The following is a 27,682-nucleotide window of genomic DNA, read 5'->3' on the forward strand; positions in this document are numbered from 1 at the left end:
GAGCCACGTATGTCTACCTACCAACCATAAGGCACTTAAGAGGACATAACTGACTCCAATGAAAACAAGTACTGGAGATTAATAACTGGTATGGCAACACAACTACAGCATTTGTGTTAATATTAAGAACAATAATCATGAATTTACCTTGGAAAACAGCCACTAATCTAATCTTATGTGAGATATCAGGTCATTGATTACATTGCTGCTGCAGAATTTAAGGCTCTAAGAGCTCTATAACATGTAGCTGTGTGTGTCTTGAGTATTTACTGTATATACAACACATACACACATACTTGTTAAAGTTCTAAAACGCTGTTTTCATTATCCTTTTAACACTGTATAATTTTAATGTTTAATAATCCCCCTCGGAAAGTGGTGGCTACACAGGATCTGTGCAACGCGACACAACGGGCACATAGCAATGTTCATCAGTGAACAGCCGAGCAGATTCCCTATGTTTCCTTCAAGGCTATTTCCAAACAGAGCATTTCTTTTCATTATTATGGTCTAAAGCTGATGGGAGACTGAATCACGGTGGCCTTTAGCTACACATTTAAGAGCATTTCAAAGTTAAAAACTGTTTAATGACTTTCATTTAAATGAGCTACAGTAATCTTGCCTATCTAATTAGGGAGAGGACTTCGACAGGCCTTTATATAATGAACACATTTTGTCACTTATTTCTCTATATTTAAAACACACACAGGCAAGCCTGCTGCTTAGGGGCTGCACAGATTGTTTTATTCCAACTAATGCACTCATCTGGCTGATCATTTTTATGTTCACAAACAGGAGCTGAACTACCTTCTGCTCGGATATGGTCTGTGATTATCGTGGAGCAGTTTTTATAAGTTGCCGGGCCTGCCGACTTTGTAGTTATGGTTGTTGTATTTTCTGGGGAAAAAAAGAAGGTTTGGGATACATTATATGGAAGCCCATTATCCAGAAATTTCTGAATTATGGGAAGGCCATCTCCAATAGACTCCATTTTAAACAAAATATTCAATGTTAAAGAAATTATTTAGTTTTTCTCTGTTATAATAAAACAGTACCTTGTAATTGGAAGCAAAACCACCCTGTTGGGTTTATTTAATGTTGAAATGATTTTTTAGACGTATCCAGTGGTTAGAAAACCCCTGGATAACAGGTCCCATAGCTGTACTAGCCTTCTTATATGTTTATGTTTCTTCCCAATTAATAACATTAACATCAAGCATCACTATTATTGGCCAGGAGGTTTGTAAGCCAATAGCCCTTCATCAATAGTTGAACCTAAAACACTTTACGTAGTACTTCAACATCAGCTAAAAGCTAACATAGCTGCCTATACATTACATTCATTCAATACAGTATTTTGTGTGTATGAATGACTTCTAGGTTTAACTGCAAAGTCATTACAATTAGCGTTTAAGCCTTATAGACAAGTGATATCCTATTGTGGATTTCTTGATGCTGTGCTCAGTGAAACTTTATTTGATGTATAATGTTCCAGTAAGTAGGACATGCGCTGAATACCCATTGGCTCTTTATGCATACTCGAGCGACATTAGCACTGTGGAATATTTGGAATCAAAGAAAGTGAGCTGCATAGTAGGTGAATAGAATACATTAAAAAAAATTGTAAGGGTATATTGTGCTTTAGATTCGCTGACCCTTTTAAAACGACAGAATCATTTTCATGTAGTCTAGAAAAACATTTTCTGCTTCATCAGATCTGATCAATTCAAGCGTGTCAGCCTCCTAATATATGCTGATCTGTTTCTCTACTGATGCTACCCTACTCCTAATCCCTCCGGTGACAAGGATCTTGATATTTAAACAACATTTAAACATCCCATTTCGGCAAATCCAGTAGAGCACATGAACAAAACTGAATAAACAAAGCCACTTTTCAAGAGAGACAACCATCTGAATAAATAAGCTGGGTCTATTTTTAAAACCCACCCCCCAGCCCCCATGTAACCTTGAATTAAGGGAGATTAGTATAAAAATGCAATTCGCATGTAATTGAATAAAAAAAAAAAAAAAAAGGTTTATTCAGTTTCTCTTGCTGCACAGGGAAACGGATTTCATGGTAGTCATGGGACTTTCACTGCTTCCTTCGTGCCAAAATATGGTAGTCTGCCCAGGTTTTATGAGAGATTCCAGACATGTTTTATAACAGAGCAAAAGTCGGGAAACAGTTATGGAAAGAAACACCGATATTAAAAACAAGCTGCTCTAATAGAGCAAAGTAAGCCGTCCACCCAACTATAGTGGATAACCAGAGCCTGAGCCAAGCAGGCTGAGGTCTCACTTCCATGTCTCCCAGCTGGTGCTCAGCTACTATTATCATGACTGATATACGACTTGTACTGTAGTTCAGCAAGAGCAGGTTTAGCTTCTTGATCTGCTGTATATGCAGCCACTGAGAAAGCTATTTCAGCACCAGGGATTTTACTAGATTCCCAAGAGGCAATAGCCAACGGCCAGGGTTGCACATTACATGTCTCTACCCTGCACACTGACAGCTCTATAGACAACACATTTTTAAACTTTTATTGTTATTCTTCTACATGAATCGATGAGATTCGTGCAGACGCAAAATTAAAATATCTATTAAAGAGTAAAACACCTAAAGGATCTGTGCTTTAATTTGATGCAGTTTTATGTCCAATATGGAGGGTGATATGTTGTTATAACCTTGTCTGGAGTGTGGTATCATGTGTATACAAACAGGCTTTAATAACACCAAATCACTCATGGAACTGTGCTGTACTACAGGGAAAAGATTTTGGAAATAATCTGTATTTATACTTTTATTAATTCATTTTATTTTTAGGTGGGAGTGTTTCAGCAATATGTATTTTGTAATAAATGAAAATAGTTTCATAAATTTTCAATTTATTATCTATATCTGCAGGGATATATATATATATATTATATATATTATATATATGTTTATTGTAATGTTTGCCTCTATAAAGAAAGCAAAAATGGATGTGGATATTTAATGGGAAACAGGAAAGCCCTTCATACTTCATGCCTTAGATTTATATTTCTCTTATCCAGCATCTTGCTCAAGAGAGGATTTTAAAGTCCTCATACAATGTCTGGAGTTACCATATGGCTGTGATTAATTTCCAACATATGCTAAGAAAACGCAAATACTTCTGGAAACAGAAATGCTCATAAATTATAGTTCCATCTCCTACAGCAGCTTAAAGTATTGCCCCCTAATGTTTTTAGGTTATTTGAATTGTAATATTTTTATCTCGGGAACAGAGACAAACGAGCAGATACCTTAAAAAAATATATACATGTTATGTTATGAAATGCAAGAAATTTCCGAGACAAGAAGACAGGTTCAGTTTAACAAGAGCTGTAGGGCCTTTCATCTGAGGTCACTGTCATTCATAATCAAACTCAGTTGTAAAGTGACAGGCCTAAATGTACATGGGAGCAAGGGCGGGTGACACAGTGGAATATGCAGTATCAATGTTCTTTTGAAACATGCAAGAGTCAGACAGAGGTCATTGAAAAATAAAATTGGAATAATGGCATGCAACTTTGTCTTTAAATAAATATATGTGGAATTTTATGAATACTTTATCCTATAAAATGAAACAACTAAATCACATGCAACTATTCAGTTATCCTGACAGAGCCATCAATGGTGGGTCCAGCATCTTCTGACTTACTTAGTCTAAGGTGGACTAGAAATGATGCACAAAGCACACAAAACAAACATCTGTTGGAAATGGCATAGCGCTCACAACAACTGCAGCAACATCATTCAGGATGCAGTCCGGCAATACCAGCCATTTAAGTCAACACTAGGGGCAGATTTATCAAGGGTCGAATTTCAAAGTACAAAAAACTTCAAAATTCGACCATCGTATTAAAAAACTTTGAATTCGAATAGCGAATTCAAAGTTTTTTCAGCAAATTTGGTTCGATTCGAACGGTTTTAGCGTACGATTGAAGGATTTTTATTCGATGTATAAAGACTTAGAAAAATGTTGTAGAAGGTCCCCATAGGCTAACATAGCACTTCGGCAGGTTTAATTTGTCGAAGTATTCTTTAAGTCAAAGTTTTTTTTAAAGAGACCGTACTTCGATTATCGAATGGTCGAATATTGGAACGATTTTTACTTTGAATCGAAGTCAAAGTAAATTCGAAGTCATAGTATCTTATTCGATGGTCGAAGTATCCAAAAATTTACTTAGAATTTCGAATTTTTTTACTTAGAAAATTCCCTTGAATTCACTTCGACCTTTGATAAATCTGCCCCTAGTTGCTAGTTATACTCAATATAGTAGGTTGGCTCCTCATTAATTAAGAAGGATTTGGACATTTTTGTGTAAACCCAATGGCTGCTAAAGCAAAAAAAGTGCTATCTTCCATGAAAAATCATTAATTTGAAGAATAAAAACTATAGTTTTGCCTCTTTATGAATCCCTGGTAAGGCCTCATGATTTCTAGTCATAAGTTCTATCTATTCACTGTTTATATTTGCATCCATTAGTATGTATAAAGCTGGCCATACACATGCAGATCCACTTGTGTGGTGAGGTTGCCAAACAAGTTGAACTTTCACCAGTTTGCTCACCATAAGGTGGGCAATATCAGGCTGATCTTTGCCACTATTAAGGCATTCGGTTTGAGGATCGCACCAATGTGCAGTTGCAGTTGTCAATCCAATGGGAAAATCAAACCTGCCCAATGGACAAATGGCTTATTTTCGACCAGATATAAATTGGGCAGGTCTTTCAGAGTGCCACATACACAAGCAGATAAGCTGTTGAATCGTTCCGAAGGGGCCAAATCTGCCTGTGTATGGTGACCTTTAGTCTCTTCCTTACATTGGTATACAAATATAGACATATAAACATGAACTCAAACGGTTTACTTACTCAAAGAAAGTCGTCCATCCAATCTCATCACTTTTGGTTGCCAGAAGTCCACTGTTGCCATGGTAAGTAAATAATACTAACTCTTGTCCTTGTGCAGTCATGCTTTTGAGACAGCCATTGGTGCCTATGGTTAACCAAATCACCTGGTTGTCTGGAGAGACTATTCTTACTGGCATGCGGTTAGGATCTCGCCGGATGCGGAGGGTGTTTCCATTACTGTCGGTCACGGCTGTGATATCATTTTCATTACTATAGCTGAAGTTATAAAGGTAATCGCCAGTCACCAAACTCATAGTGTATTGGTGGGTGCCATTGACATCAAAAATATAAAGTTCTTGATCTGCTGGAGAGGCAACCTCATAATAATTCATTGAATTAAGAAAAGGTCTGTTCTTGGAAACTGCTCGGATTCTTATATTTCCCAGATCTGCTATGTAAAGTGTGCCATCTGGAGATGCAGCAAGAGACGATGGAGCACTTAGCTTGGCATCCTTTGCATAACCATCACCATTTTGGTAACAGTCACAGTTGGCATCGTTCTTACAGTCACAGTCTGATGGTATACCTGCAACCAATGACATCTCTCCATCTGTTGTCACCTGTCTTATCCTGCTGACTTTCTTTTCATCCGTTTCCGTGATATAAAGGACTCCATTATAGGAAACAGAAATTGCTGTTGCTGATTCCAAAATTGCTTGCACTGCATATTTCCCCACTGAGTACTCAACTCCGGGGACTTGGCAATACATGGGTCTGCCGGCAGCAATGCGCACTTGATGGTTTTCAGTGATCTGTAAAACAACATTGTTGTCCAAAACATAAATAGAGTTATCCATTGGATTAATAGCCAAGTCTGTGGGCCACTCGAGTCGAACCTGTCAAGATAAAACACAAACAGCAACTTTTAATCTAGCTGGAAATTACATCACATATTATGAAACACATTAAAAGCAAAGTACTATGTGTACTGTAACGACAACAAACTGGTTGGTATGGTGCCAAGCAAGAAATTAATTTTACGCAGCAGACTCTACCACCCTTCCATTTTTATTCCCTTGTACGACCTGTGCTTGGAAAGTTTGTAGCAGAAATGAAAAATTTACATTTCCCAGCTACTAAATAAGCGCAAATCTTCACGTGGTTGATAGTTTGGGTAAATAATAAGCAAATACCACCTTTGACTCAGATTGCTCACATTTATATCCGTCAGGGACAGAGATAAACATGTAGCTTTGGTTTTCATGAAGAAGAAAATGGGAAAAACCATGAGGGAAACATGGAATGAACAAATTGCTTTAAAAAATAAGAATTTGCACTTTTGTGTACAGTTTCTTTTGCATTACTTGCCTTTTTGTATTGGCTTTCTGGATGGAATTTTTTTACATCAGAGTTTTACATCATATCACAAAAACAGCACATTTGTGCCATGGTGATTTGAATACTTGTTAGATGATAGATTCTGTGAACTTGGTCCAGTCAACTCAGTTTTCACCTTTTTATTCAAAGAAGTCCCAGTACAAGTGCAGTTAATGGCCACCATCCATTTATATATACTGTAGAAAACTTGAAGCACAGCACCGGTTGATGTTTAAAGATAAAAAGCCTTTATTAAGCATATTTGGCAATGATCTGGATACAGCGATGTTTCAGGCTCTATGGCCTTTTCTCAAGCTTGAGAAAAGCTTGAGAAAAGGTCATAGAGCCTGAAACGTTGCTGTATCCAGATCAGTGCCAAATGTGCTTAATAAAGGCTTTTTATCTTTAAACATCAACCGGTGCTGTGCTTCAAGTTTTCTACAGATGATAGATTCTGATCATATTCTGGGCTTACATACCTCGCTGATATGCATGCTGGTATCACAGGTTAGAGGCCTTGCTGAGGTCAGGTCATTCGATCCAAGCAGGGTGGATATAATTCCATTTTGGTCAACTTTTCTAATGACTTTCCCATCAACAAAGTAGATTATTCCATTCTTATCCACAGCAATTCCTTTACAGAAAGAAAGATGAAATGTTTATAGCGAATTTGCACTTTAGTAGCCTTCCACAAATATATTGTTTATTGATTATAACTTCGTAGAATGGTGTGAACGGGAATTGGAAGCTGTTGAGATCAAGACACTTTCTAACTTGTGCATTAGTTTCTATTTCACATTTTTACAAGTACATAGTGACCACATACTTTAGAGAAAGCCCTGTGCAACAGCTTGCACCCCCCAGTAGTTCAGCCACTGCGAGGAGGCAAATTCTGTGTGCCCATGTAAGTATCACCTATCAAGAAAAGACTGGCACCCCAAAAACAACAGGACAGTATTAATGTGCAGTTGAAGTTATTGCCTCCAATCTGCCCGAAGGCAACATATACTACTTTTATCATCATATCATATAATCCTGTTCTTGACCATGTCGCATGCTGTGTAATTGGCCCTCTACATTGATAAAGCTGGAGAACTCTTACCTTACTTTGTATTAAGATAAGAACTTTTACATATATTTTTGTGTTTTAGGAAATATATTTTGAATGTGAAAAGAAATGTTATTTTCTCCTTGTTTTAATCCCGTTCAAAGTAATGCTTGGGGGAGGGGGGGGGCTTCTATCTCCAGCCATGAGTTAACACACAGAAAGGTTCTCTACCGTATGACTGTGACAAAATAGTTTCCCTAAACTTTAATTTCCAAATCATTTTGAACATGGACATAACATCAAACTAGATGGCTCCTCTGATTTACAGAAGAACAGTAATGTAAACCCCATGTTCAAATACTTTGATTGGTAGAAATGGCTCTTATGTTGCAAATCATCAAAACCTCTCCTGGAGGTCAATTATTTGAGTCACATGCTGACATAAAGCAATGGAACATCAATGGCACAATGCCAGCCATGTATAATGAGCACCACCAAGGTGAGGCTTTGTTATTCTAGAATTTCGCTTTTTATTTTTAAATAATAATCTTTGTGATTACTGAGGATGACTTTAAAACATTTAAAAAAAATCTACATTTCCATTAACGCAAAAATAATGTGCCAGCACAGGCGTGTCACCATTGCTAGAAAAATCATCATCCTTTTCCCTTATAATGAAATAAGGTGACACAACATGTAAGTTAATGTATAAAAGAACAGGAAAGAACTGGCTGGTAGGTTTGTTAGCAATGAGTCACTCATGAATGATAAAGTGCTCATATGTGGGAAACTGTAATAACAATGGCTCTCTACTGCTTTCATGGACTCACCTTTAGGAGTTGTAAGTGTGGCCTCTACTGCCTTGCCTCCTTCCCCACATCTTGCCTCATCAAATGGGGTGCACTGTTCCCCTGTTCCCGCGATAACCTCAGCATTTTTGATCAATTCTTTCATGCCCAAGAGTGATTTAGGACGGTATATCTTGCGCGTGTTGGCATCAGAAACATAAAGATCTCCAGTAACAGGGTCCGTAGCTAAATAATAGCGATGAGCCAAGTTGCTGCTGTAAAGACACACAATACAAAAATAGTTATTACTACATATGTATTCATTTATACAATGTCTGAGAATCTGCATTCATGGACAAACTCAGAAAGATGAGGGTTTCGTCACTTAAGCATTAGCAGGGCTGGATCTATACATAGAGCGCCTAAGGTTGCCACCTTTACTGGAAACAAATATCGGCCTTCCTATATTTTTATGGGTTTTCCCTATAAATAACATTGGCATCAAGCAACATTTTTACCGGCTAGGTCGGTTAAATACTGCCCAGGTGGCAACCCGAAGAGCGTCCCTAGGCCGGGACCTATTGTTGCCCTCCTTTCTATCTCCCCCCTTCATATGTGGGTACACACAAGTCTTATCTCATTGGGTCCAGAGCACAGGGAATGGCATGCTGGCAATTTAAAGGGCTAGCAAATCTCCTGCATGACCCCAGTGATTCTGAAACCATTACAATGCGCCTGAGCCCCATTCCACCCTAATCTTGGGCATTTGTGGCCTTTCCACAAATCTCGGGCCTGAGCAGTAGACAAATAAAAATGTTTTACACCTCTCTATTAAAATGGACACCATCCTTTCAAGTTAAGCTATTTCCTCTCTATTAATATAGGCAACAAAGTACAGCCACGGCCTATGTTTTGGTGTAGAGGAAACAGAGAGACTATGGCTTCTTCCAAGCTTTATTTTGTAAAAAAGAACAACATAACTGAGTCCAACTATACCTCAAAATAAATCCCCTCCTGTGCTCTTCTCCTTACAACAATTAGCAATCATAAAAAAGAACAGATCTTGCAGTCTGCACCATAGGACTTAAAATACAGCTATTTGGAAAGAAACTAAAGGCACCACATACAGAGCTTTGGAACAGCATAGAACTGACACAGCTCAAATGAAATCCCTGTTTTGCAGAACTTTAAAGTGGCAGTTTATGGATCAGCGCACAGATAAACAATATCACTATATAGGGATGAATTATTTTACATGATAAATGCAGGGTGCCAAATAATGGCTGACAAGACTACAAGTTGCCCTTCTCGACAAAAGGAAAGTCATTGGAGACTATGCTGAGGGGAAAAAAGCAGAAGAATCCTTGTCAAACTGCATCCCCCAGCACAAACTGTACCTGCTCATAGCAATCATTCTTATATTGTAATATGTAATGTAATGCAGTGTTATATTATGTGGAAAACGAATGAAAATGGCAAAAATGGCAAAATCAAGCAATCAGAGCCAGGGAATGCAGCTGCTAAATTAGTCAAATATACATCTCGAAACTTTACTTAGTAAGTTCTTGATTCTCCAAGAAAAATCAAATGAAAAAAATAATAAGTAAAAATCAATAAACTCATTTTTTTCTTGTTAAAAAAGATTTCTTCTGACCAGTCAGCCTAAGGACACTGGCTAAATCATGCCTATTCCTGTTACAGAAATCATGGCACATTGAAGTAATTGTTGCCCAGAAACTGAGATAACTTTATTTCAAATGATCGAAACACCCAATATGCGACTGCTTTAAGGACATTATAGTTACTCCTTGCTGCTTAAAATGAGTTTAAGTTTGCAGGACATTTCTTTTTTTGTCTAATGAGAAGATCTTGGCTTAAGGTGGCCATAGACACACAGATCCGATCGTACGAATCGAGGATTCGTACAATTTTCGGATCGTGTGCCGACATCTTTCGTCCGGCGGAGATCGGTCGTTTGGTCGATCGGTCAGGTTTGATTTTGACCCGACCGATCCCGCCAGAGCTCACGGCACATCGTAATCTGATCCAGCATCTCACTCACAACTCCCTTCTCGACCAATTGCAATCTGGCTTACGCCCATCACACTCGACTGAAACTGCACTCACCAAAGTAACCAATGATCTTCTATTGGCAAAGTCTAAAGGTCATTATTCCATTCTAATCCTTCTAGATCTCTCTGCAGCCTTTGACACAGTTGACCACACACTCCTCCTTGACATTCTATACTCAGCTGGCATTCGGGACACTGCTCTTTCATGGTTTACATCTTATCTGTCTGACCGTTCCTTTAAAGTTTCCTTCTCTAACTCTACTTCTACTACTTTCCCACTCTCTGTTGGAGTTCCTCAAGGCTCTGTTCTTGGCCCCCTGCTGTTCTCGCTCTATACAACTTCACTTGGAAAACTCATTCAGTCATTTGGACTTCAGTATCACCTTTATGCTGATGACACCCAGCTCTACTTGTCTACTCCTGATCTTTCTAATTCTGTCCTTTCCCAAGTCACAGACTGTCTCTCTGCTGTCTCCTCCTGGATGTCACAGCGCCACCTGAAACTGAACCTTTCTCATCATATTTCCTCCAAGATCTTCCCCTATCCCTCAGATATCACTCACCGTAAACAACACCACCTTTCATTCCACCACACAGGCACGCTGCCTAGGAGTCATCTTAGACTCTCATCTGTCTTTTTCACCACACATTCAAACACTTGCAAAATCTTGCCGTATTCAACTGCGCAACATTGCTCGAATACGATCCTATCTCAGTTCAGAATCAACTAAAACACTGATTCAGTCTCTCATCATCTCCCGCCTTGATTACTGCAACTTACTCCTCACAGGTATTCCAACAAGTCACCTTTCACAACTCCAATCTATTCTAAACGCGGCTGCTAGACTCATTCATCTAGCTCGCCGCTCAACATCAGCTGCTCCCATATGTATGTCCCTTCACTGGCTCCCAATCTCTTCTAGAATCAAATTCAAATTACTTACACTCACATTCAAGGCCCTTAATAATGAAACCCCTCCCTATATTTCATCTCTAATCTCCAAATACACTCCTTCACGAAACCTACGCTCTGCTTCTGATCTTCGCCTCACTTCTCCTCTGGTTACTTCTGCCCATTCTCGTCTACAAGACTTCTCTCGGGCTTCTGCTTTTCTCTGGAACTCTCTGCCACAAGCTGTCAGACTTTCTCCTTCCTTCCAAACTTTCAAGCGCTCCTTAAAGACCCATCTGGTTAAAGAGGCCTATTTGATGTACCTTAATTAATCATTGCTGTATCAAAAATGACAAAGTGTTTATATAATCCTAATGTCTCAATTGTACCCTAACCTTTTAGTTTGTAAACCCTATTGTACTCTGTAATCCTTGTCTGTTATCCACCATTTATTCCCTGTTTGCTATAACTGCAGTAAAGCACTGCGTATCTTGACAGCGCTATATAAATAAATGATGATGATGAAATGATGATGATGATCGTTCGGCCATACGGGCGAACGATCAGATTACCCCCGATATAGCCATGCCTGTTAATGGCATATAGGGGAAAGATCCGCTCGTTTGGCAACATCGCCAAACGAGCGGATCTTTGCATCTATGGCCACCTTTAGTCTTGCCACCCAAGAAAAAAGTAAGAAAGTGATACTATCACTCAGCCCTCAAGCCAACCGCTGTAGCACAGAGTGGGTGGCCCCAAACTCCATGGTCCACTGTTGATGGAAATACATTGGAATTTGGGTGAGCCATTCTATAGGCTCCCCAACCTTTTTCCACCTGTGAGCAAAATGCAGATGTAAAAAGAGTTGGGGAGCAACACAAGCATGAAAAATGTTCCTGGGTGATGCCAAATAAAAGCTGTGATTGACTATTGGTAGCTCCTATGTGGACCAGCAGTCTACACGAGGCTCTGTTTGGCAGTAAGACTGTTTTTTATGCAACTAAAACTTGCCTCCAAGCCTGGCTTTGAGGCCACTGAGAGCAACATCCAGAAGGTTGGGGATCACTGCTATAGGCCAACAGGCTTCTTATAAAAGGCAAACACGCACTATAACAATTATCATTACTTGCCCACTGTGATAACCATCTTATAGAAGCCAGTGGATGATGTTTTATTACACCTTGGCTGTACAAGGGGTATAGCAGCTCATATATACAGATAAATAAAACTCCATGAATAAAACAACCCAAGTCTTGTAAAAGCAAAGCCTTTTGTAACAATACATTATATAGCATTTCCCCTTTAAATAGAGGCAAACACAAAAGATTTCAATTAATATAAATATACTTATTTATATGGTATCTATACTTATTTATATGATATATATATATATATATATATAAATATGCACATATACTAGTTCACATTCTCACAGCTTTTACTACACTAATTGCAAGGTGGCAATTACACACTATTTCTTAATTAACACTAGCTAATACCTGTGAGTTTTTTTTACAAGATGCCAGCCTTTAGTTATTAGCAAGTAATAACAAAATGACAAACTACCTATATTTCCGGAAGATTATAGCCGAGTTTTATGAAGTCAGATTTTGTGTGTGTTATGGCTCACTAAAACCTGCATCTGCCCAACGTGTGCCCTCACAAGCGCTGAACTCTTTGGCACAGACTCTGCAAGGAAACTGCCACACGGACTAATAAAAATACAGGCAGCTTCAAATTACCCATTTAGTAAACAGCAGTGCCACTAATTTGCTAGAACACATATTCAAGTCGGTATTTTTTTGCATGTTTAACACTGCTCCTTTTTCGGTTTTCCATTTAAAACCAGTAAGTGATTTGCACCGAGGCATCACCTTTTTTTTAAGGTGAATTTAGATAAATAGGATTTATCTTTTTAGGATTTTTTTTTAGCTTTAAACAAAAGTGAACTATGGCAGAGCATGCTATTCAAGCACCACCTCAATACAGCTCAGACGTTTGTGTCAGTTCACTTTGCCACTTCTCGATATCCAGGGCAAGAGACTTCAAGCTGCTCCCTTGGGGTTCCATCTCTGCATGGAGGAAATCTGAACCACTCCACCAGATCAGTAGGTGGTGGTGTGTATCTGACATTTGCTTAATGGGGGGGGGGGTGAAAAGAAATAAGAATAATTAAATTCTTCACTGATTGAGCTGATAGGGATGTTAAGTGAAAGGAAGGAAGAAATAGAAGCTAAAATGGGTTGTGTGCCAGCAGAACATTACTTTCACAGCATGCAGGCTGCTCTTGCTATGCTAAAAATCGAATGGCTCTTTGAGATACAATGCGCTTGCATTTTAATTATATGATTTTTCAAACAAGTCCCTTTAACCCCTTGAGCCCTATAAAAAGCATATTATCCAAATCCCAGACAATCTCCAAAGGCTCGAGAAAGTGAAAAAGTTACATATACAGATTAAACCACTTGGATTTGTGTGTTAAATGCGTCGTGATTTGGGATTAACTGAAGAAACGGTGTTATCTAAAGTCATGTTAACTCATTTAATGCATTTAACCTTTTCATTATCACACCAAAGCACCATTGTTCATAAATGGTGAACTCTTCAATTAGATGGGATGTTGTGACGCAATTTTCTGTGTTTAATGGGATAAATGGAATATCTGGGTTTAGTTATTCTGAAACAATACAAACACACATACCAAAGTGGCATCACATAAGGATATTATAAATCACCGAGGAGTTTCATGACCATATAAAAGCACAAAACCGAAGGCAGAGTGCTTTTATTCAGGTCATGAAATTACAAGGTTACTTATAATATCCTTATATTATACAACAAGGGGTACTTTATTTATTATAATGCACAAGTTTTAGTCATGTGACAAGAATGAGATCACTAAACTCCGTTTATAACTGATGACATCACTAAGAGCCTTTTATAAGGATATCATTTACAGGGTATTCATGGCTTTTGTGTAATATTATATATAAATATATATATATATATATATATATATATATATATATATATATATATATATATAGGCAAATACAAGAGACTCATATATATATATATATATATATATATATAGTTCCATAGCTAGCAGCAGATCTTTCTCTGGAGGTATATATATATATATATTTGCAATTACAGCAGATAGATCTAGAAAAACCAGCTAGAAGGGCAGCACTGGCTGCTTTTTATTTAAACACTGTTCGCAAGCGATGCAGCCAAGAAACTGACATTTCGTAGAAGCACCTCTGATATATCAAGTGGTCTAGTAACCTTAGTACAAGTTGGAGGTAAGTAAGGTAAGATCTTAGTCAGTTTCATTTTATTAGCAATAAAGTTGCCAGCATCCATCATAAAGAGAAAGCACAGAGAGATACATTTTTTTGCTTATATAGTTTATGAACAGGAACAGGAAGTCCAAATGTAATACAGGTTGTGCATAAGAGCTACATAACATTTGCAAAGATTCACCAGAGTTACCCTTTTCAGGGACTTAATGGGGGGGCGCCGATTTACTTCGCTAGTGAGGAAATAGATGCTAACGGTGATTCACACAGGCGAATTTTCGCTCTGGCGAATGGACGCTACTCCACAAATTCACTAAGATGTGGATTTTACTGAATGTTACCTCTTTCACCAGACTTGCCTTCGCCAGCTCAGACCAGGCTAAGTGGAGTGTATAGATCTTCCTCATTCTTCTGTTACTTACATCATATTTTTTTAGTGGAAAAAGTTTCTAAGTCCAAAAAACACTGGTGTCTTCCTTTTTTCAGAGTGATAGGCTGCAAAAGTCCTTAAAAATTTTGTTTGGTAACCAGGTTCCCCCATACATTTACTAACATATGGAGCATAAACTATACAGTGGGCTCATGTGTAGGGCATTATAACAACTCTATTTTCTTTATTAAGGTTACCTGGACTTGTGTAATGTAATGTATTTGCTGCAACATATACGTATGGAAATTAGTCTGAGCGAAGACCTCTAGCAAAGTTGCGCTAGGATTTGCTCGCATTGCCAAAGTACCACTAGAGAAAATTCGCCAGCGCTCGGCACCCTGGACGCAACTTCGCATTTTAGTAGATTATCGTTGTCTGAGCAAATTTTCGCCTAGTGAAATGTTGCGATGGCTGCAGGGACTTCGCTGGCGAATTTTCGCCGATTAGTAAATTTACCCCATAGACTTGACAACTGAAGTTAAAATAACCCTGTCCAGTGTATTACACCAAAAAAAAACCCTTTTTTCCAGAAAGGATTCTTTAGCAAAGTCAGGAAAGCAAAACGGTAAAAATATACACGATTCAAATATTTATATTTTGCATTCAAACAAAAAAATACAGTTCTTCTACAAAAGCAAGAACAATTAGTTCCATTTGTGATGAGTTTACAAATATGGAGCAAAAATAAATTTGCATCTCCATGCAAACTTTAAACATCTGCTCCCTCAGTACATGTGATATAAGGAAACAAATCTACAGTAAAACAGCGCAACCTTTACACGAGGAAGAGGAGATATACCTGCCATCAACAAGTACCGGTACAAAGAAACAACTGCATTGAAAAATTATAGCAGAAAAATCTATATAACTCTAAATACACTATACGGTCAAAAGTATGCAGACAGCCCTTCTAATTACTGGCCCTTTATACAGCCATCACTGCTGACACAGGTACCACTGCATCATACAATGACAATCTTGTCTATTCTGTCTTTACTGCTTTGTTTACTACTTTGTAGAGTGAGTAGAAGAACTTTACCAACATGTAGCAATTTTCCCATTTTTTAACCTATACAATTGCAGTTGCCATGTTTGAAGCACACCAGACCATACTCATAATCAGTTTCTTGCCCACCCAAACCAAAGTCCTTTTTAAATTTTAAACCAAATGATGACACAAATATGGCAGCTGGTATGGTGATGTCACCAGAGGGAAGGGTGTTGGTGCAACACCAAAAGGAAGGAACCTGCTCTTAGTCTGATAACCACCAACTCAAGCCCATTTCTTGGTTAACAAGCTTCAGTCTAACCTGCCCATCACTTAGGGACAGATTCACTAACTTCGAGTGAAGGATTCGAATGAAAAAAATTCGAATTTTGAAGTATTTTTTGGGTACTTCGACCATCGAATTGGTTAAATTCGTTCGAATTCGAACGAAATCGAACGAATCGAAGTAAAAAATCGTTCGACTATTCGACCATTCGATAGTCAAAGTACTTTCCCTTTAAAAAAAACTTCGACCCCCTACTTCGGCAGATAAAACCTACCGAAGTCAATGTTAGCCTATGGGGAAGGTCCCCATAGGTTTGCTAACCTTTTTTTGATCGAAGGATTTTCCTTCGATCGTTGGATTAAAATCGTTCGAATCGTTCGATTCGAAGGATTTAAACGAAAAATCCTTCGATCGATCGATCGCAGGATTAGCACTAAATCCTTCGACTTCGATATTCGAAGTCGAAGGATTTCAATTCGAGGGTCGAATTTCGAAGTATTTTTAACTTCGAAATTCGACCCTTAATGAATCTGCCCCTAAAATGCATTAAAAAAGAATCTGTATGTTTAAGGTAAATTGTTTTGAAAAATGGTGTATTTTAACATACAGTATAAAATAGCGTTCAACTATATTGTTGCAATACTCTGTGGAATTGAGTTTCTACCAGGCTAGTTTAGACTTTAATGGGAACTTGGGTTATCTTTACAGTTTATTGTTTTTGAATGATTTTTATTTGGCCTGTCACGCAATCATTTTTTCTTCTTCTAGGCTAGGAAACCTAGATCAACTAGATCAACATCCACCAACATCCATTTACCACCACAAATAAGAAGCAATTCTAGTTCAGCTACAGCCTTTGAGACGCTGGTTGGAACACCCTGCTTTAGGCCAAAGCAGTGGACCTGTAATGTTGTTCATTTAAATAGCGTGTGGCCATCTGAACAAATAAGCAGTGTTTAGCACTTTAAATGGCTGCCCTTAGAACTTCAGTAATACAAAAGAGGCCCCAGACTCAGACCTTTTCCCCGGCAGGTTGAGCATTCCATGCTTCTAATGGACATAAAAAAATACTAATTATCTCTGATTGCTAATCATGCTAGGACTCTGTATAAAGAGGCAAAGGTGCTTTGATATTTCCTAGTATACAGGGATACTTAAGTGCAACATTATTATTATTATAAAATTCTTTACACAGGCACTAAATTCCCCGCTATGAGCCTGCATGCTGTAAATGCTTATTAAAATTGTTCATTAATAGGCAACAACAACATGGGGCTTTATTTAAAACAATTAGCAAAACAAGCATATTTTTACAGGAATAATTATTTCAACGCCACAGTCCACCTGGCCCAAAACGCTTTGTATGGTACTTCATAGATGAAAAAGGAGAGCAATTAAATCAAATAATGGCAGCGTATGACTCTCATCCTCATGGTTTTCAGCATTACACTGGGAAAATAATATTTTCAACATGCTTTGGGCACAGCAAAGGCACAGACATACTTTAGGTGATCTGTTTCTGCCTATACTTTCCTTGGAGTAATATGTCAACTTACATCTAATTCTTATCCCACCACCCCCATTTCATGTCCCCATTTAAGGCACAACAAATAGCCAGCGGTTGTGTCGGGGTCATTCTGATCCGTATCAAGTCCTAAAGTATTTCCTCACTTTTGGTTCCTGATGACTCCCTTTGTAGTGTGTGGAAGGTTATTCATCTGGCTACACCTTCACCGAACACCCCATTTTCGCTATATTATTGCTATAAATTCCACATGTAATACAGATGGAGCAAACTTTTTGTTTAACATTAGTTACACAAGGTGCTCCAGTGCACAGGAGATTGCTCTTGTGATAGTTTAAGGTCCATACATGAGCTCAATCATGAGTAGACACCTTAAATGCTGTTTCTGCTTTCACAATAGGTGCATATATTGTGATGATCAGGTGATAAGCACTTTTTCCTTAGCCAGCCACATCAAATTTCTAAACAAGTAGCAATGGTCGAAACTGCAAATAGTTTACCTTGAAAAGATAATAACAAATCTTAAGGTTTTATTTCTCCATAAATTAAATTTGCAATTCACAAATGTGAATTATGTATTGATCGTTGGCTTACTGCCATGAATTGATTGGCCAAGGTGCTTCTTTAAATCAGCCATCACACCGCTAGTGCTGCTATAACACTGCCCTGTCCAGCACATATAGCCAGAAAGACTATAATAGATCACATAATATTATCTGCCATGCAAAGGGCACCTTGTAGTTGCTAGTGATTATAAGCTTGATGCTTCTATAACGGCATTCAAATCCAATTACATAGATAAATAAGCACATAAAAAAAGGAGCTTGACTAGCAATCAATAAGAAAAATTTCTCTACTTTTCTGTACGTCTCTCCTATGAGCGACCTGCTTTGCTAGAGACTTTAAGACAACCTGTCAATAAAATGCTATTGAAAAATTTCAGTACCTGCCAGCAATTTTGATTTCTATCTTAGAAAGACTTTACATGAAACACATTTCCAGCAGCAACAGTGATCACATTTCCAAATTTCAGAGCAAGCTGACTAGCAGACAAAGCTACATATCAGATGAACATGATATTAATACCCAGGAGATCCAATCCTCACTGTACATTGCTCAGCCTAAAATTCTAATACTCTACATCTAAACAACAAAATAAGCACATATACACTATATTTATTAAAGATTCTGTTTAAACATCTAACCTAAATCTTGGACTCAAAAATACCACTTTGGTTCAGCATGGACCTTGTTTTAACAGCAACTGCCGTTGCCCCATCAGTCTGGCAGACATAACTTTATATATATAATCTGCATCTCATTAGCTGTGATGACTTTGTATTCCTGTATTGATTTTGTTTGTATATTTTATAGTTAAGAGTTCAATAGCTCATCAGGGTACAGTCCTGCTGGAACCAATTTCTTAGACCCGGACCCAACCCCGCAACCCGCATATTTACCCACTACCCGGACTTATCAGCAACTGACCCGCAACCTGACCACCATCAAACAGGAAGTAATGTTGCTGTTAACCAGATATTATGTATATCAAAAATAAGCAGGGACAGAAACAAGTTTTGTAAAACTTTAAAAGGAGTAAAATATAGACAATATTACATAAGGTAAGAAATTTAGATGAGACCCGCAACTAGGGTTGCCACCTTTTTAAAAAGAAATTACCGCCCAGTGGAGGGGGTAGGAACTAAAGGGGCAGGCTGTGATGCAAAAAGGGGTCCACGTCATCAGAAAGACAAAGAAAATGTAAGTTTCCACCGGAGGCCAAGGTCTTTTGTTAAGGGTATTACAAATTACTGGCAGCTACATTGCCGGTAAATTTGTAATACCGGCCCCAGCCCTGGCAGGTGTTTTACCAGCTAGGCCGGTAAAAAACCGGCCGGGTGGCAACCCTGCCGCAACCTGACCCGCAGATCTGCATCTATATCCGTACCTGAAAACCCTCCCCTCATTCCGCAGGGTGCCCACTTTTTTTGCAGGTAACCCGCAGGTACCAGACCCACTGCAGGACTCTATGTCAGGGTCACATAACAATTAAATAACAAATAGATACGTCAGCTGATAATTCAGACTTTGCCATTGTAACTGTCTGAGGGTGATAGGAACTGCTTCTGATTATTACCATTGCTGCTAAGGCCCAATATTTAAAATCAGTTTGAAGTTTTTTAATGGAAAAGTTCTGACTTCAGCAATAAGTGACTCGGAAGTTCAATGATTCTACATGAATTTAAAAAAAATTCAAATGAGATGAAATTATGCTTTGCTGAGATGACAGTCATAACATAAGTTTTACTGGGGCAACCAGGCAGCCTGTTGTTCTAGTGGAGACTTACACGTTTATTTAATTCCCACACTGATCATTAATCACTGTCAGAGCAACCCAAATCCACGCTCTGTTCATTATGTCTGATAAGAGAAAATAATCAAATACGGCTCAGAGCAGAGGAAATATATGAATAATATAGCTAATGTAATATTTCAGTTGTCATTTGGAATAGGATCCTATGAATATGACTTATGCAGGTATTGCATTTCAGACTTTTACCTTTGCATTTACAGACAGATCATATCCTGAAAAGAACAATTTAGATCATTTTGATTTCTCTGCATTTACTAGCATTTTCTTTCACCTAATGCAGGAGTAATAAACTATTATCCTCCTGAGGGTTCATCAGCCATTACGGGGCCAGGCAGTAGCTTGACTTCTGCACAACCTTGTGAGGGGGTTAAGAGTTCTGTTGGTGGGAAAAGTCCAAAAGTACAATAGCAAGATTTCTGATTATCACCATAAGAGCAGGAATGGCCTGACTAGGGTGGACAAAGTGAATGATGAACATAGAACAATTGCAATTGCATTTAAATAATTGAATGTATTATTTTAAAGGGCAGGACTGGTGGAAAAGCAAAATCTTCTCACAAAAGGATGAGATATTCAGCTACATGTGGTTATTAAGGAAACCTTTTCTTTTATTACAATAGCTGTCAGTCATTTAGAACCCTACTTCCACTTTTCGTAAGTGTACAACATTGTTATACATTAAGGGGCAGATTTACTAAGCTCGAGTGAAGGATTCGAATGAAAAAAAAGTCGAATTTCAAAGTATTTTTTTAGGTACTTCGACCATAGAATGGGTCACATTCGATCGAATCGAATGATTCGAAGTAAAAATCTTCGACCATTCGATAGTCGATGTACTGTCTCTTTAAAAAATACTTTGACTACATACTTCACCACTTTAAACCTACCGAGGTTCAATGTTAGCCTACGGGGACCTTTCCCAGCACTTTTCTAACAATTTTTGATCTAATAAAAATCCTTCGATCGTTCGATTAAAATCGTTTGATTCGAAGGATTTTATCGTTCGATCGAAGCATTTGCGCTAATTCCTTTGAACTCGATATTCGAATTTGAAGGATGTAACTTCGAGGGTCAAATTTGAGGGTTTATTAACCCTCGAAATTTCACCCTTGATAAATGTGCCCCTAAGCTTTTCCCCTAATGAATGTGAAATTCCTTTCCGTGTGTAAAGTTCATTCAAATTCTCGCTCTCTAGATTTCGATTTATTAGACTTATCTGAAGATCCTGACTGTCTAAGGGCAGAGACAGATGAGAAGATTCAGGGAGATTTAGTCGCCCAGTGACAAATCACCTTTTCTTCGGGCGACTAATCTCCCAGAACTACCTCCCAGCTGGCTATGGGATGGCACTCGGAGCGCTTCATTTCACGAAGTCGTCTCAAGATGAAACTTCGGGCGACTTCGGAAAATGAAGTGATCCGAGTGCCATCCCGCTGGTGATTTAGATTCTAGCCGGCGTGGAGGCAATGCGGGGAGATGAGTCGTCTGAAGAAAAGGCGATTTATCGCCGGGCAACTAATCTCCCAGAATCTTCCCGTCGATCTCTGCCCTTAGAGGCATAGCTGAGTTTCTTACTAGGTAGAAATGTAGGGTAAACTATTGTCAGGGGGTCTGGGCCAGAAATGCAGTCTGTAGTTTGGAGTGTCAGCTGAAACACTCACTCATGGACCTGAACACCACTCCCAGGTTTCCATAACACCATTTTGTTTATAATGCTAATAGATTTTAGTCTGAATATTGACTCTACACTTTATTTACACAGACTTTTCCCTGGTCAACTACAATCTCCTTTTCAACAGAACAAAGTGCCACGTGCCAAACTATTAATGGTCTTTGATTTATTTTTTTTTAAACATTTTTACAGTTTTAAATTCCAACTTCATGGCAAACTGAACTCTGGCACATAATCATCATGCAAGAGGTAAAATGAAACCCCTTCTTGGTTTTCATTGCTGAAACACTTCTTGGCAGCCTGTGTATAAGAAATTAGGGAACAAAATTGAGAGGTTCCTATCAGCAATCTACTAAGTCTTACAAATGAATAAAAAATACATAAAGCAGGCTGAATATTTTTGTATCAAAGCAGCAGAAGTTGCAGGCATTTCTCATCTGATCTGTCTCCCTTTAGAGCTAATGCACAAAGATCGAGTTTTCCAATCACTTAGAAAGCAACTGTTTATGTGTACACAAAAGAGGTTAGTTTATGTATTTATTTATTTATTTAGGGATTCAGATACAACCCTTAGAGCTCATTTAAAAATCAGTTACTTCTTATTTCTGAACACATACACATTTGCCCTTCAGGGTAGGGATCCAAGTAACATTCCACCAATCATTACAAAACATAACTTTTAATTAACTTATTATAAAACAGCTCTATCATCCTTGGAGGATGATAGAGCTTAAATGGGTTGTTCAAATTTAAATAAGCTTTTAGCATAATGTAGAGAGTGATGCTGAGAATATTTGCAATTGGTTTTCCTTTTTATTATCTGTGGTTTTTGAGTTATTTGGCTTTTATTCAGTTTCCAATAACAGCAATCTGGCTGCTAGGGTCCACCCTTACCAGACATGCTTTGAGACTGGAATATGAATAGAAAAGGCTCTGAATAGGAAGATGAGTAATTATGTAGCAATAACAATAAATGTGTAGCCTTGCAGAGCATTTGTTTTTTTAGATAAGGTCAGTGACCCCCATTTGAAAGCTGAAAGGAGTCAGAAGAAGGCAAATAATTAAACTATAAAAATTAAAAAAGGAAGACCAATTGACAAGTTGCTTAGGATGAGCCTTCCTATAATATACTGTAAAGGTGGACCACCTGTTTAACCCATAAAGGAGCCGTTACTGCCTACCCAGGAAGATGCTAACTTGTAGGCACCACAATAAACATTGGAAATTTTACTTTTGAAGACTCAAATAAGAGTTGCTGCTTCTTATTTTCTTAAAGGGATTCTATCACGATTTTTATGGTGTCGTTTTTATTTCTAAATTACACTGTTTACACTGCATATAATTCACTCTACGATATACAATTTCATTCCTCAACCAGCAAGTGTATTTTTTTTTAATTTATAATATTGGTGTGTAGGCAGCCATCTCAGGTCATTTTGCCTGGTCATGTGCTTTCAGAAAGAACCAGTACTTTAGGATGGAACTTCTTTCTGGCAGGCTGTTGTTTCTCCTACTCAATGTAACTGAATGTGTCGCAGTGGGACATGGATTTTACTATTAAGTGCTGTTCTTCAATCTATCAGGGAGCTGTTATCTTGTGTCAGTGAGCTGCTATCTGGTTACCTTCCCATTGTTCTGTTGTTAGGCTGCTGGGGGGGGGGAGCAGGGTTGATATCACTCCAACTTGCAGTACAGCGTTTATCAGAGCACAAGTCACATGACTGGGGACAGCTGGGAAACTGACAATATGTCTAGCCCCATGTCAGATTTCAAAATTTAATATAAAAAAAGCTCTTATATGCTCTTATATGCTTATATATCTTATATGCTCTTTTGAGAAACGGATTCAGTGCAGAATTCTGCTGGAGTAGCACTATTAACTGATAGGTAGTTTTTACAGTAAGAATCTGAGTAGGTGAGACCTGTGTACCGACTATAATAATTATGGAAAGCCTTATTGAGAAAAAGTGACAAGATCTACTTTACAGTGTGCTCAAAGGCACATTATTCTATCAAGTTAATAACTGTAGAATTACACAAATGATTGTATGAGAGATCAAATGAATCACATGGGGGGACTTCATCATAACAGGGGCATAAAATCTCAGCAACTAATAGCAACCAGCTGAGATGATCAGTGATCCAATATTGCCTTTCCATAGAATTCTATAGTCTCAGTAACACTGATAAATTGCCCCATTGAACCTAATCCTTAAATAAAAAAAAATAAAACAAGTTCCGAGGACATGTTTATATGAAACATTAATGTGAATAAAACCCACTTTACAATAAAAAATACAAGAAGGTCTGGGTTTAGAGTCTTCCATACAGGGCTAAGCATAAGCAAGGACACAGTATTATGCTTATTAAATCCTCAGCAATTTTGCGCCCCGACAAATCTTTACATTTCATACAGAGGCTGACCCTCTATTGATCCAACTACATCACTATAACCCAGGTTAATAAACACTGTTGCTGAACAAAATGTGTTCTTGATAGGGCCGTGACAATGAATATAATCTGGATGAAACTATTATCATTTTATAATATAAATGCAATCACCACAATATTAGGGCTCGTGTACAACGGACTATTATATTATTGTTACAGACAGATTGCAGACAATGAGAAAAATGATGGAAGAGCAGCGCTTCAAGGTATTCATGCTTACCTATGCCTAAAATCTTTATTTCTTGAGTGAAGCAGGGAGAGAAAAGTGAAGAGAAAGAAAAGTTAAATATTGTTAAAGTCAAAGTGTGAAAGAAAGCTCTGGAAATGGAAAACATCCTCACAAGCAGGCAATTTATTCTGCAAACAGGTATGTGGCAAGATTAGATAAGATTCACCACACAATCTTTGAAAAATACAAGCATTGTAAAGAAGTCATTGCAGCGGGACTCTTGAAACTACATTTAAAAAAATCCAAAAAAGTATTTACTCAATAAATCTAGAACACAGGGAAATAGTGAAACAACCCATCCATTTTTTCAATAGGAAATTCTAAAGTCCAATGTTTTACTGGAATCCCTTGGCCTCATCAGAGAACCACTCAAAAATTCAGACATCTAATAATAATAATAATAATAATAATAATAAAAGAATGGACAGTAGAAAAGGTTAGTAAGTGTGTGAGAGACCCTGCCTGGGGTCCAATAGAGACTGGTGGGAACATTTTCAGCCCAGTTTTAACATGTGATCTGATGTTGCATAGGGGTCTAATAAACACAAAAAAGAAAATTGATGTTCCTTTTTAAAAGGAATCACACCCTCAGTTGGGAACCCAAATTTCCCATCCCACACCGACAAGCTGGATTTAGAGGTGAGGATGGAGTAACTATTAGAGCTGATAAACTGGGCCATTTTAATAGAATTAGGGAAGTATCCACTCTTTTGGATTCGGCCGAACCTCCGTATCCTTCACAAAAGATTTGGCTGAATACTTCCCACCCCTAATTTGCATATGCAAATTAGGGGTGGGAAGGGACTTCCTTGTTTTGTGACAAAAAGTCACGCAATTTCCCTCCCGCCCCTAATTTGCATATGCAAATTCGGATTTGGTTTGGCCGGGCACAAGGGTTTCGGCTGAATCAGAATCCTGCATAAAAAGACAGAATCCCGAACGGAATCCTGGATTCAGTGCATCGCTAAATAGAATAAGTCTAAAGAAGCCAATTCTGCTCTCTGGATAAGATACTGTAATGATTTTAGCCGTTAAAATTGTATTTTCTTCCTCAGAGATTCTTCCAAATGGAAATGAGTCACAGTCACAATTACGTGTGTGATCTACCCCCACAGGAAAATGGTGAGACTTGTGAATTGTCAACATGTTAAAAATGACAAAATATAACCCGAAAGGGTCTATCGAGGGAGTATGCAGATAAGAGAGTTTGAGTGCTGTGTTTATAGACAGCTTTGCTATTGCCTTGACATGGCCATGTCCCCTCAAAAAGCAAAATGCACTTTTTTGATCTTGATCTCATAATATGGAGCTATTGTGGCAATGCTAGGAGTTGCATTGCAAAACAACAGGTTCTATCACTCCTACAGTGACACGGCCCCCTTATTTAACTCCATCTTGGTCACCATCAAAAAAAACCAAAAGTATTATTATATCTTTTATCTGTTACACTGCACTGGAAAGCATTCATTATATAAAATGTACATAACATTTGTACTCTCTCTGTACAATGCTTATTTTCATATTGAATTCCCTTTGATGCTTATTCTGCCTCTGTGCTATACATAATGATTCTCTACAATTTCTAGCAAGCAACAAAATGCAGCCAGGTAATTTGTGATGGCAATTTTCTTTTGATATGTGGCACATTTTCGGAGTACAAATGGATATTGTTATTTTGTGAGATTTGTATCGATTGACTGTTATAGAAAGATGATGGAGTTCAGAGACAATGAATGTTTTTTTGGGGTAATATGGATAGTATTGTTCTGTATACAATAATGTCATGGCTTCTTCAAACAGTTGCTGACCAAGAAGTTGATTGGGGGGTTAAAGGTATGAACACATGGTGCTGCCGAACAGCAGCTTCGGAACTTTGATTGTTATCATCCTTTATTTATACTAATCGACTTATCAGGTCATGTGACAGTTATTGGAAAAATCAGGGCTTGAAGCTCTAGCCAAAATGGAAATGCTGTTTTTCTCCAGGGGGTAGTGCTTGGAATAATAACCACAGACAACTTCAGATGGAGAACAGGATTCTGCAGAAAAGCCTCACATTCCACTTTTACTGTGTATTAGAAAATACTAATCGCAGCGTTGCAACAAAGTTCCTTGAGATTCAGTCCAACATGGTGTCAGGAGATTGGTCAACAGAATTGTAGCAATCGCTTAAGGTGGTCATGCACGGGCAGGTTACCCTGAAAATTGCTCATTTAGCACAGAGGCCAGACATGTGAATGCAGGAAATGTAAGGGATTTGCAACTAATTAGTTCCTGGGTATAATGTTTAACAACGCAAATCCTAACAAGATATTCTTTCAGTACAGACCAGCTGCGATCCCATGGGATCATGTGACAATCTCTTGAAACATGTCTCCCACGTGGCTTTTTTTTTCCCTCAACTTAATTTCTCAATGTAAGGCCAGTTTAAGTTCATTGGATATGACAGTTGGGATCCCTTTAAGGTACGTTTTTTTCCTGGTGTGTTAGCACTTTTTTTCAGCCCTTTCATGCAATTTACACATTTCTGCAATTTATCTCTCCCTAGAGTAAAAAGGTGTTCAACCGTAAAGACATGATGCTTATTATGTAAAAATGATTTTCAACATCTAGCACATACACAGCACTAATAAAAGAACACCTACTGCTCATTTTACAAAAAATTCACTTAAAGTTAGAAAATATTGGTTGTATTTGTTTTTTAATAAGAATATAAGGCCAGTTAAAGGGTCTGTATTTTAAACCCTTAAAAAACATATAAAAGGATTGTTTATGTGATCATTAATTTCTATAAAAGCTTAATCAAACATTCATTTTATACTGTCAAAATTCTTTGCTGAATTATGAAATCACACATGAATGTAGGGGAGTATCTAATTACATCATTACACATTAGAAAACATCTGATAAAGGCAATATAGCATGGGTATTAAAATGCCCAACAAGCAGATAGATTTGATTTGCCATTATGCAGCCTACCTTAATTCAAGAACACTGGTCACATTTCCTGATGGAAATATCCGGCGGATGAAGTTAAAATCGCCAACATACAAACTGCCATCTATTCCGCAAGCTAAGGCAACGGGAGCCAGGAGTTTGTTACCGTCGGCTTGACCATTGCAGCTTGGACAGGAGATGCTCCGCCGTCTGCCATTTCCCATGATACAGCTGATAACAGGTGGTTGTTGAGATATAAACTGGTTTTCTCCATTCCCTTTGTAAAGTATACCTGAAATATTTAAAATAAAATAAAATATGCTCTAGTTACTATGATTTCAAATGTAACCATGTTGATCAAGGAATAATATTCAGTTAGAAAGGAAGATTTTCAAATATTTTCTTGGCTTCCTCTGAATGTACTGTACGATTA

General features: G+C 38.0%; 1 protein-coding gene across 4 annotated transcripts in view; it reads right to left on the bottom strand.

The window, feature by feature from the left end:
- Positions 1-27,682, bottom strand: part of LOC108698820 (teneurin-3) — a 299,615-nt gene that overhangs the window by 26,047 nt on the left and 245,886 nt on the right. For 3 of the 4 annotated variants that reach the window (XM_041589114.1, XM_041589113.1, XM_018230661.2), the window contains 5 exons: positions 27,292-27,541; positions 24,304-24,324; positions 8,134-8,366; positions 6,735-6,889; positions 4,900-5,774 (listed from right to left, as the gene is read on the bottom strand). In XM_041589114.1, the coding sequence (XP_041445048.1) occupies positions 4,900-5,774; positions 6,735-6,889; positions 8,134-8,366; positions 24,304-24,324; positions 27,292-27,541 (1,534 nt within the window). The remainder of the gene's footprint in view (positions 1-4,899; positions 5,775-6,734; positions 6,890-8,133; positions 8,367-24,303; positions 24,325-27,291; positions 27,542-27,682) is intronic. The other variant, XM_041589120.1, reaches the window with a different exon arrangement.

This window comes from Xenopus laevis, chromosome 1L (assembly GCF_017654675.1).
Source record: "Xenopus laevis strain J_2021 chromosome 1L, Xenopus_laevis_v10.1, whole genome shotgun sequence".
Lineage (NCBI taxonomy): Eukaryota > Metazoa > Chordata > Amphibia > Anura > Pipidae > Xenopus > Xenopus laevis.